General features: G+C 37.5%; 1 protein-coding gene across 4 annotated transcripts in view; it reads left to right on the plus strand.

Annotated features, from left to right (window-relative positions):
* The window catches only part of LOC108767321 (rap guanine nucleotide exchange factor 2), a 115252-nt gene that overhangs the window by 71278 nt on the left and 31452 nt on the right, over positions 1-12522 (plus strand). For 2 of the 4 annotated variants that reach the window (XM_018517101.1, XM_018517099.1), the window contains exons 1-2: positions 7542-8036; positions 12146-12221. In XM_018517101.1, coding sequence (XP_018372603.1) covers positions 7702-8036; positions 12146-12221 — 411 coding nt within the window. In that variant the 5' untranslated portion in view covers positions 7542-7701. Of the gene's footprint in view, positions 1-7541; positions 8037-12145; positions 12222-12522 lie in introns of those variants that run through there. The other 2 variants (XM_018517100.1, XM_018517102.1) reach the window with 1 other exon arrangement.

A 12522-nucleotide genomic window follows, 5' to 3' on the forward strand; every position in this document is an offset into this window, starting at 1 on the left:
GTATTACATATTCTGTTCAGAAATGGATAAATGTAGATGTGGATGCTGTAATGGAACACGAATGTCTGAAAATTATTTATAAATATCTCAACTAAACTTAACGGCGAATAGCTCAATAATTTAAAGACGTATAACGACGAATAAACAATTATGATTATAATCTACGTATTCGGATCTGTAACTTTTCTTATATCATATAATGGAAATAATCTTATAGTATATTTTTCTTTACAAGAATTTTAAACTGTATATTGTCTTCTTGTATATTGTCAAAGTAAAATAATATTCGATTCAACTCTCTTGCTTTTACGTAATACACCGATTAAATTTTCTATAAAGCCCTAAATATGACACGTTCAGCTTTTTATTTCAGCTTTTTAAATTTGAAAAGAAGGAACTTTTTCTTTTGGATGCAGTCAATCGTGCGGTTTAACGGGAAAGATAATAAGGCCTAAGCATAAAAAGAATTTCACCGTTACGGTGTCCTTCGCGATCAATTTGCCTTTTCGACGCGTCCTTTCGTCGCGCTCTCATTTCTCTTGCTTTTTTCTTGAATCCATTGTCATGATCGTTCTCTTTTTCTATCCTCGAAAGTCTCGACATATTAGAATATCATCCCGCGGAAGCTACTTGAGCGGAGACGGTAAATTTCCCTCGGGAATATACGAGAAATGATCTCATCGTGTCGACATCGCGAATAAATGAGGAACTGCATTAAAATCGTTGTTGCTGTGGCAGTCGTGAGGAGTCGCTATGCTAAGGTGATTCGCCATGCTTAAGTACCGTCGAGGATAGAGTAATAGTGTTTCCAGATGGGGAATCTTTCCTAAATCTGCCGAATCATCTATGGCAAGAAAGTGTATACCTGAGAAACGCGTGGGAAATACTCATCCTTCGCGTTCGATTTTATTTGGTGATATTTCGAACGGAGAATTTTTTTTCTGCCAATCTCTTCCCATTTAATTCATATCGAAAAATAAAATTTTTCGTAAAATACCGATGTGGACAAATCGATCCTGTTTTTTAAATCATATACACGGAACAAAATGCAAATATTTAATTAGCGTTTAATTTTCAATTTAATTATGGAGATGTGTTTAATATTGAAAATCAATCCGTCATAAATCGATCCTGTTTTTTAAATCATATACACGGAACAAAATGCAAATACTTAATTAGCGTTTAATTTTCAATTTAATTATGGAGATGTGTTTAATATTGAAAATCAATCCGTCACGTCACATCCGTGCACAAGTTTCAAAGATGAAATCTTTACTTTAGAAAAAAATATTAAAATTACTTTGCCGAAAGTACAATATTGTGTGTTTACTTTTACGGATTAGAAAAGAGAATAATGTCATACAATGCAATGGATTTTTTGTATCGGCTTCGCCGATAAACAGATATTGGTCACAGATTGTAAATACACACGAGCGAGGAGGAAGTTTGTCGGTGGCTTAGGTGCGCTGAACTTTGTTCCTGAACCGTGCTTCTTCCTTCGTGCTTCGGAATCTTTGGATTCGCCGGTGGGAACTCGACGACTTCTCAATGGAAACCGACTCCCAAGGCGATCCAGGGTCGTTCTCTCACGCTATGCACACGTTTCGTGCATGTGTAAGGCAAAATGGGATCTGCCAGCGACAGACGCGTGCGTTACCTTATATATACGAGTACGTGTGCGTCAGCCGCGCGTCCACTTTCACCCACGTTGTACATTTTAACAGCGCACGTCGCGTCGCCTGTCGTTATCAGCTAACGCGCGCGTTTCGGCTACCTGTCTACGTTTCGACATTTAACTGATGGCCGTGATTGACACATAATTTACGAGACCGCGAAACACGGTGGGATCAAATGTAAATCATACATATCGCATCTGGAACATTGGATCAAACACACGTGACGATCTATCGGAAAATTTAAAGCGGATTGGATTGCAAGTTGCTCGGCGGAATATTCCTGAATTACAATTCTCTCTCTTTGAAACCTCCCTTCGATTTGGTGTTTTTTGAATAAAATCGATTTATTCATTTTTTACATAGAATAAGAGAATTATTAATTATTTGTTCGCCTATAATGTTATTAAAATACGAAAAAAAATTATTTACGAAGCAAAGCGCTGGAGTCTGTCAAACTCTTACAACAAGCATCTTGTAGGACATGGTGGTCTAATATTAGAGACACCAGATCCTCTTGAAGGGTTCCCTGGAATATTATCTCATCCCTTTTGAGCACATTCCGCTCATCTCCCCTTAGCTTTTTTTTCCCTTTCGCTTCTCTGCAGTTCTTCATCCATCGCTTCAACAATCTCTCATAACTGTACCTTTCAGACCATTACGGTGGAATTCACGGTGATCGTGCTGGAATGATCAAATCACACGATCTTGATGTTTCTTACGAAAAGATTCCGAATCTCTCTCCAATTTTTCTATTTGTGATGCCTCCCTCTTTTGTTGATTAGTTCCTTATTGATTAATAAATCATTTAAGGTGGCCTTGATTTAATTTAGCTCCTATTTATTTATTTCTGTTGTTATCTATTGTAATTGGAAATAGTATTCTTCATCTCTTTTGTTAAAAATAATGTTCATTTTATAAAGAAATGTTGCTAATGTTTAGAAATCAGTCGTGCCAAAACAACTGAAATATAATGATGTGAGATACTTGGAATCGATTGTTATCGAATGACCTTGGTTAATTAACTCTGCTATTAGCGACGTCCTTCTGCCGTGGCTGTAACATAATAGTTATCGTAGCAGTAATAACGATAGATGTACTTGGAATCTGGAACGTACGCGCGCACGATAAAACAAATTGAAAATCATAAATTAAATCAATTAAATAGAAAATATATATATTTGGTAAATATATCGTTTTATATGCGACATTTTTTATGATATATTAATAAGGAAAACTTTCTATAAATAAGGAAGAAAAAAAAACCTGTTTTACTTTGTTTAAACAAACAAAACAGTTGATATGCGTCTAAACATGTCCGGATACTCCTGCGGACGTATACATTTCGTAACGGGTGATGCATCGAGCGGTGCGTCCCAGTTGCATCCAGTTGCATCGGTCCGCAACGAACGGCCAACGGCTGAGAGCCGAGAGCTGAGAGAAGTCGAGAGAGACGCACGCGAGTCGAACGTGACACGTATAATGCGGACACGCACGCGTGTAGATATATACACGCGCGCGAGCATACTCGTATTTATGGTCACGATTCGAATTACGATACGCATTTCCGTTAACGAGAGCAAACGAGAGCCCGTGAGGGAGCGAGATGGGAAGAAGAGAGAAGAGAGAAAAGAGACACGCGGATTTCCAGCCTCCGACAAAAGCCGGCTCTAGAGAGTTGAAAACCTGGTCAAACGAGGGCGGCCGCTAGCTTTACGGCTTTACCAACGTGACCAACGCGATGCGCATGCACTTTCCATGCATCTCTGCGCTCGCCGTGTTTCGCGCCTCGCTGCTCTCGACAGTCGCGCTCTATTCCAGGATCTTTTTAAATAATATAAAAAAAGATTAAAGATTTTCAACAAATTGTATCGAAACAATATAATACTTTTTTGAGATAAAATAACTTTTTTTTAAAATTAAACTTTACGTATCTCTACAAATACTACAGAAGGAATTATCAAAGGAGGAAGAAAGTTGATTGAAGAATTTATCACATTAATATACATTGTAAGCTCCATAAAGAGGAAAATCACGTGAGAGTCTTAAGCTACATTTATTTATCAGAAATAAAAAGGTGTATCTTTTACTTATTGTAACTGAAAAAAAATGATTCGATACATAGAATAACGTTGCATTTTATTTGTTGCAGTTTTCTGTAGATTATTGATTAGCGTGCATTGTAACGAAATCTCAAGATGTATTAATACATATATTAGCTGTGCGTTCGAAATCCGCGCAAACAGTGGCATAAACATCGTTCGAAACGCAAAACTATGGACTTAACGAGCATCGACGGACGTCCTCTTCTGGAAGAGGAGAACTACCGAGAACGACGTCGGTAGCGAAGTTACGAGTTATGGGAATGGTGCTCGTTAGTAAAAGCGCAGTGAGAGAGTGGATCGCTGGGATTAGGGCGTACAGCAACAATGGTCTCGAGTCTCTGTGTCGTCCTTGTATGGCAAGCATCTTCTTCTCTGCCGACTTTCCTCCGTCTCGCTTCATCTCTTCCTCGTTTCCTTTCGCCCCCTTTTCTTCTCGGTGCTTGCCTACTATTACCGTTTTCTCCGATCTCGCGGCTCTTTTGTTATACGGTGCCGCATTGTCATCGCGAAGACTATCCGCCATTATCGCCGACAATAGCAACAAGGGATTGTTTCTTAACCTATTGAGCTCAATAATCGCTCAGTCGGTCGTCCAGGAATAATTATTAAATCTCGTGGATGATGCGGAGAACCTGATTGAAGAATCTGTGTTTAAGTATAATATTCTTAGGGGAGAGTTAATACAGATATTTTATTTTAATTTTTGTTTTCAAGTATATTTTAATAACTATTTATTATTTATGACACTTTCTGACTTAAGTATTACATATTTATTTAGATCTATGGTAATAATCTTAATTAGATGTAATGATTTTCGTTATCTAGCTTACTCATATGATAAAATATAAGTAAGATTCATATTGTTTCGATGTTATATCGCATAAATTCTGATTGATGTGCTCTCGTTCTTAATTAAAAAAAGGGAAGTTGTTATACCTAATTAGTGCAGCTGCATAAAAGCACGATAGATGAGAAATTTTTACATAAGTAAAAGAAAGCAGAATTCCGTTAAGTAATAAAGCGAGTAAATGAATATATACCGTTATTTGGTAAAATAATTGCTTTTCAGCTAGTTTTGTTGATGCAAGTTTGGAGGAAAAGTGTTAGACAGAGATTAATTTTACAATTACTTCCTATAACTTACCGTACTTCCGAATTTTTCCAATTCTTTTGTTGTGCGTCGTAAACGTACGGCCGTGTCGTTTTCAAAGCAGACTTTCGTTCGTGGCAACGAGGCAGAAAGCATGTGGGATGGATACGTACTAACACATAACTAACATATAACTAATAATCGCGCCGCTGGATCGCTGTACCGGAAGGCACGGTCTGCGTGTTCCGCTGGAAATGGAAATTCTTCCTGCCTCCGTTCCATCGTCTCGTTAATTGCCATCTTCACCGATTAGATTCACGTGCTTCTTATTCACCTTGAGTTTCTCATTTCTCTTTTAGCGCTTATGCAGGAGGAGTTTGGATTGACTTCCAATATTATAAGCGTATAGCTATGCTCTTTTCTGTAATTAATGCTGTAGTGTTTTATAACATCATTTTTACATACATTTACATTACCTTTTATTGTATAATAACACAAATATTTACGATATTTTACGTGATCATTATATAAATACAATATATTTCGAGCCTTTATTATTTATTATTTTTCATATATTTACTATTCTTACTAAATCTCTATAGTAAATGCGCGATACAGTGATATTTATTCAATCTTTCCAAATACACAAACAATCGATTTCAATTTCACACAGTAGAAAGTGAAATATACTTATATATTCGGATGAGATCTCCTCTGCACACGGAATTATACATGTAACGCTTCACGTAGTAAAACTGGAGATTCCCTTGTTTCTATTTCTCGTTGAGATATTAGAAAACGAGCGACCTGCTGAAGCATATTGTGCTCTCTACCATTAAGACAATTCGTGTCGTTCTCTCGCATAAAGAATTTCATAGAATTTTATTCGCGTGTCCATGGCTGAAATAGTTTAAAAGGATATCTTACGTTAGGCCTGAAATTTTTAAAATGAAAATCTCGGTTGACTCCAACTTGGAGTAGTTGACTATCGTTTGCGAGTTCGATGGATAATCTCGCTAAACTAATATTGCATAAAGCGAGCGAATTAATCAGTTGTGCAGGCTCATTGTGAAAAAGCGCACGATTGTACCGGACGATTCTCTCACGCCTTTTCCCAAGAGTTACAAGAGGAGAAAACGAACCGCGCTCCTTCTCGAGCGCGTGCTCAAGAGCTTCCGTAAGCTCGCTGAATTTCTACGCCTGGTCTCGGGGAGACCAGGCCTCCTATCTACTCTCCAAACCCATTCTTCCGCCGGAACTTCTTGCACGCTGTTACGGAGATTTTCCCACGGATACGAAACATCGCGGCAAACCTTCGCGAAATCACGAAAGAAAAAGAATTTCAATGATAGAATGATATAAAAGCACACCATGTTCGTGTGCGTATCATTCGAGTTTGTTTTATTGAATAGTGGAGTTTGACACGACTTTTTTAATTGACATCATGACAAATCGTCGTTAGGGTGCGGCTGTTGGCAGACTGTCAGATGAATAATGATGCCTTGAGTGATGCGCGTGCGTTCTTTCAGCTGTAGGAGAACGGACTAAAAAACGAGGCGTAGAGAGAGTTTAGTGTTTACAAAAACACTAGAGTAAAAGAATTAAGTGATCGGTTTTATCTTCTTTTTCGGGTACTTTCAATACATCACCATTTGCAAGCAGCAAAATTTTTATCTCTGCGAAAATAATACATTCCTTCTTCTTTCTCTTGAAGAAGAAACGTTTCTTTTATCCTCCTTTTGTATTTCTCCTCTTGTCGTTACAAATCATTTGTCACAATCTCTAAAATATTGATAAATAATCGGTGCAAAATTTGCATTGAATAATAAAGCAAGAATTGCAGTTTCTAATAATCATCACGATGGGAAAAAATAGACAAGTTACTTATTTACTTTTCAATAATAAATTGAATATTAAATTGCAACACAGCACTTTTAATGTTTTCGAAATTTGAGAAAAGAGAAAAGACACCATGTTTATCACACTTTGATACGATAGCCTGCAGCTATCGTGTGTCCGCGATGTTCCATTCCCTTTTACACCGAAATATTATCGCCGGTGTAAATTCTTCTTTCCGTTATCGCGTTTCCGCGCAAACGTATAAACTTGATAAGGTCAAAAGAAACGGCAGACGACATCGCGGCGCCATTAGTCTTCAAGTCGATCGAATCCCATAGGTTGTATAATAAAAGTATGCATGCCACGTACGAAAGAGCTACTAAGAATCACTTGACTCTATTCGACCCCGTCGCCGACTTGATCCAAATATCGTGTACCGCGTCATGGGAAAACAAAAATTATTGTGTAGTACTTACTTCTTCTTTATAACGGCGCTCTCTGTTTGTGAGAATTGTCTGTGTTTTACGTATAGGGGATATGTGTGATTTTTTTTCAATTCATCTTCACGGAATGTTGATGGAACATTAATTTTTACAAACAGAGAAGAACAACATTTTAACTATTGTCGAATTATATATTATAATAAATGTTTCGAAGAAGCATGTAATGGTCCAAAACTTGAGATACAACACGTAATTAATCTTTTAAATTAACGATCGATGGCTGGTTCGTTGATCTTCGTATTCGAACGTAATATCTAAAGAATATCGATTTATTTTAGAACGCTATTTATAGAACTACCAACCCGGTGTAATCCATTCCGAGGGCAGAAACATTTATTCGAATTCTCGCCGTACGCTCGAGATTTCCTAAACGGCTGAAGAGAAGACGGTAAAAAGGCATCGAGGATGTAGTCGATTTGTGCAAACGCATATAATAACGAGATAGACGATGGACGAACCTAGTGCGTCCCGGCGAAAAGATCACTGAGAGGATGCACAAGCATACCAGTCAGCTTCGCGGTCCAGGTGGCCATAATGGCGGCTATCACAGCGCTAACAGGGGCCCAGTGAGGAGATGGAACAGCTTCCATGGTGGCGGTGGCGGTGGCGGTGGCGGTGGCGGTGGCGGTGGCGGTGGCGGTGGCGGTGGCATGGGTAATTTCAACGATGGCGTTGGAAACGGCGGCATAGTCACGAAGGCCTGTCAGGAGCCCTTCAGGGCTGTGCCTAAGGCGGTGCAAGCCCTCAGGAGTGAGTCCGTCGACAGGACTCATCGAGCTCAGCCACCGCCACCACCCGCATTTCCCAGAAGAAGGTTTTCCGTGTGGTGAGTCCAGGATTACGTTGAAGAAATTTCGATTTTCAATCGCGAAAATTACTCAATACATTTCCTCGAATAAAACTCACTTCAAAAGAATTAAAATATTGTCACTATTGAAAAAGAGTGAAGTTTTTTTTTGGAGTAAGACTCCAAAGGAAAGAAATCTCACTCCTTTTAAAGAAAAAGAGATGTCATTCTTTTGGAGTAAATCTTACTCGAAATTTATTTAGAGAGTACTTTTAAGTTTTATTGTTATTATTGTTTTAATTATGATGCGACAGCAGAGGTATGCTTATATGAATTCTCTTGGATTGCACGGAAAATTAAAAGCAAAGTAATTGAGAGTCGCAAGTAACTTGAATGTATATTAAGGTAATTATGAAGAATAATAATAGATTCTTTGTATTATTAGTTGACTTATATATCTTTAGCTATTAATATATAAGTTATGTTATTGCTTGCAGTTACGCAAGTGACTGTTATTAGTATAATGTCATTTGCGTATGTAAAATTATTTTTGTTATTATTATAATTTACATGATTATGAGTTATCTAAATGTACATTTTTTACCTAAGTGATGTGTGTTTGAATTACCTGTTTTTTTCATTTCTGTAAGTTTATCAACTTACAGAAATGAAAACAACATTTTTACTTATCAGTAAATAGCTCAAAAGCCACACTTTACGTTTCTATTGTCAACTATAGATAACTTCTTATCTCTCTCTCTCAAATGTAGATATAAATCTGGTAGTTTAAAATCATAGAGTGAAAATTTTGGTGAAAATGTTTAGCGATAATATTGAATTTGCATGAAAAAATTCCTATTGTTTAAAATTGCTTTTGCGTTCAAAGTATCTTTAAATAATACATGTCATACGTTGCTATATAATATGTCGAATAGGGGAGGCAGCTTTGATGACCTTAACATTAGACATATGTTGTCAAGGTCATGACCCTGAGTGACCTCTACTAGATTTTAGCCGTCGCTCGTTATTCGATAAAAGGTAATTAATTGATAAAAAGGTTCATCGATAAAATCTAACTTTTGGACACAACTGTGGTCCGATGAAACAAATTCCCTGCTTTAACAACGCAAAATATTTTCTTATATAATTTCTTATGTAACTTTGGCAGGTGGAGGTGGGATGAGAGTCGCTTCATGTGGAAAGTTATAAAATATACTTTAAAGCGGAAAATTTCTGTTTTATATAGTAAAAAAGGACATAATTTTTCAAACTTCTTTTGTTAATGACTTTTTAATGAATGCCACGAGCGATGGCTAAAACCTGGTGGAGGTTACTCAGGGAGGTTACAACATATGTCAAGGTCAAGGTTATTGGAGTTGTCTTCTGTATTCGACATATTAATCTTAATTTGTCTCTAGCGAAAGTTGTTGATTTACAATTTTGGCTGCGTGAAAAAAGATAAGTAATAGTGTTATAATATGATTAAAAAAAAAAGGATAATGGAAAGGATAACAGCTCTAACGACATCATAGAAATATTTCATTTCGTTGAGTGGATCCACGTGGCTAATGTTGTCAAATAGCATGGATAATTTCGCGAAATGGACGTCGCGTTGTCGGGGAGCGAAAATGAGAAAGTGAGAGAGAGTGAGAGAGAGAGAGAGAGAGAGAGAGAGAGAGGCGCTTAGGTATATAAGATCGTTGATAATGAACGCTTGGCTATGCCATTGGTCTTTGTTAAGATCAGAGCGAATTACGAGCGTCCCCTACAAGTGTATTTCGGGAAAATGGGAACAGAAAGACACGACTGGACAAAAGTTTGTGCCGAGGCTTCACATGCTGTTGTGGAATAAAGCGGACGCGACATTCGAAGCGACGCGCGCGTGCTTTGATTGCTTCCATTACAAAAGCGTTGCCGGAAAACAAATTAAAGGTACATAGTGAATCGCTTGTTAAACCATTGGAAATACCTGTGCTGCTTCTGTTAAATTTCGCTTTCTGTATTCGGTTACCATCGGTTCTCTTTTTCGATTATGTGTGTGCGTATGCTGTGTATATGAAGTCATCGTATAGAAAGTTATTTCCAATTTGCTTTATCTATCTGTACATACACACGTGTGTGTGTGTGCGTGTGTTTGCGTGCGCGCATTTTTTCCACGAAATATTTATTATTCTTATAAATATTTTTAGATCATATCTACAGAAATAAAACTGAAAAGAGATTTATCGTATTTATCAATCGTCTCTGAGCGGAATGAATATGCAAATATCGAAATGTCAAAATTTATTTCTCAACAAAATTTTTAAATATCAACGATATGTAGAATTAGACGTACTTTAAGAATTAAAACTATTTCGTTTATACTTTCGTGCAATTTAAATTAATTCTAGCTTTTCAATTTATCAAAATCATCTTTTGTTCAATCGACCGAATAATAATTAGCGCGCAATCACAGTGAAAATTAGTTAGATAAATATTTTCGGCAAGATCGATCGTTCTGTCTCTAAGTAGAGGCGGAAATGTCGGCGCACGTGCAGAAAACGGATGACCTAGATGCCTAACGAAATAATTATAATCTTGAGGAAGCGAAACGAGCAATGCGACGTTTACAGGGTTAACCCAAGATGGGGGCTTAAGAGACGGAGAAGTCGAGGAGCGTCATCCATGTCGAATTTAATTTTCTGCGATATACGAATACACACACGCAGAGCAATGCGTTACGCATGCGTTACGCGTGCGTTACGCATCGCGGCTTTGCTTGTGTGTCGTGTTAAGTCGAGGGAGGAGCGGGATAACACGCGGGTCAACAGCCTTCAACAACCTTACGGCCTTCTGCAACCTCTCTTTCCTCCTTCCCTTTACCCACCATCTTGCTTTTCCGATTCTCGGTCGGTCGAACATCGACGTTCGATTCACGGTCGTCACCGTTAAATTTATAAGAGGACTTTCCGTGGTGATATCTCTAGATATGATAAAGCAAAATACACCGAGAACTGGGAAAGACAATTTCTTATCAACGATGCAATTGTCCTTTATTTTGTTCCTACTTTATAGTATATTTCTCTGCTGTAAACGTGAATAGAAAATTGATATTATCTATATTTCATACTCTACATTGGATAAAATTATGTAACTTCTTTTAATATTAAATTTGAATAATTTACGATCACTTTCAAGGAAAGATTTTATCTCTTGATCTACTATGTAAGTTGATGTAAGGTTTGATGTCATGATACGATACTTTTTATTAAGAAAAATGAATTCGATTTGGGCGGTCACATTTCGGTAGCTCCCGTCTCATATATAACCGCAGATTTTCCTATATCGTCGAAAATTGATGGAGCCATTACGGTTTTATATCTAATTTGAGGAGTGTCCTTTTCGACGATGGGGAACATCTGTTGATGGCGTCACAGCGCCCAATATTGGTCGTAGAAGTTAATACTGGAGCGCAGAATGGCGTCACGGCATAATAGTTGTTTGCACGAGCGTGCGAACACCCTCGTATTGTCTGAAACTATACGAAATTGAGGGATTCACATGATAAAATGATGAAATTTTGGAATCTCCCCCTTTTATCTCTATGAGATACGATGAAAGACCTCAGACTGTTGACTTTCGACAAAGTGCTGTTACTTTTATATTGTACGAAAGAATAGGTATAATACGAATATTTTATTCTGTAGTTACAAATCGATGACCACAGTACTGGGGCGCGGTTATGCGTGCGACTTATCAAATTTTAGAAATCGCTATCAAGTATAATTATTTATTACAAAATTTGATTAGTTACACGCACCACAGCGTTCGTATGGTCATCGATTTGTAACTATGTTAACGACTCAAACAAATGAATTTAAAAAAATTTGTTTAATCCTATACTCTAATATACTTTATTCTCTTTTTATATTAGAGTATTTTTTTTTTTAGAAGCAAATAAGTCACATTTGACATTGGGATTTGTGAAATTTACTTCCAGATTTATTTATATAATATTTTATCGCAAGATATTTATATTACATCCTATTATGAAATTCCACAAATAAAAATGTAAAAATGTAAAAATCTGTATGGGGAATATGTGATGTGATATCTATATAACGGGATGAATTTTTTAATAAAAAAATGTCTTTTTATTGCTGTTGCAGCTTCGGGAAGCGGACGGGTGGCAGCGCCAGGCGACCCAACGAATGCTTCGTCCTCGAGCCCTCCGAGATGATTGTCGTAAGTAAATCTTTGCTTCGTATTTGCGATAAGTGAGATGGAAGAAGAAACGGTAGGAGAGAATGCGGCCTGGATCGTTAACGCTTTCGAGAAAGTTTAGCCACAAAGGAATGCTTTATTTATTCAGTTTTACAAAGTTTCTGTGCGCACGCACACTCACAATCGGTTTCAATCAAAACTGGGCGAGCAAGCGTAATTTTTTTTCTGGTTGGCTTACCGCGGAACGCGAAACAGTCGTGGCGAGCGTTTACAAGATATTCTCAGAGTGCTATGGTATGCGAAGTGCGGTATAAGCGGCGAT

This window comes from Trachymyrmex cornetzi, unplaced genomic scaffold, assembly GCF_001594075.2.
Source record: "Trachymyrmex cornetzi isolate Tcor2-1 unplaced genomic scaffold, Tcor1.1 scaffold67, whole genome shotgun sequence".
NCBI classification, from domain to species: domain Eukaryota; kingdom Metazoa; phylum Arthropoda; class Insecta; order Hymenoptera; family Formicidae; genus Trachymyrmex; species Trachymyrmex cornetzi.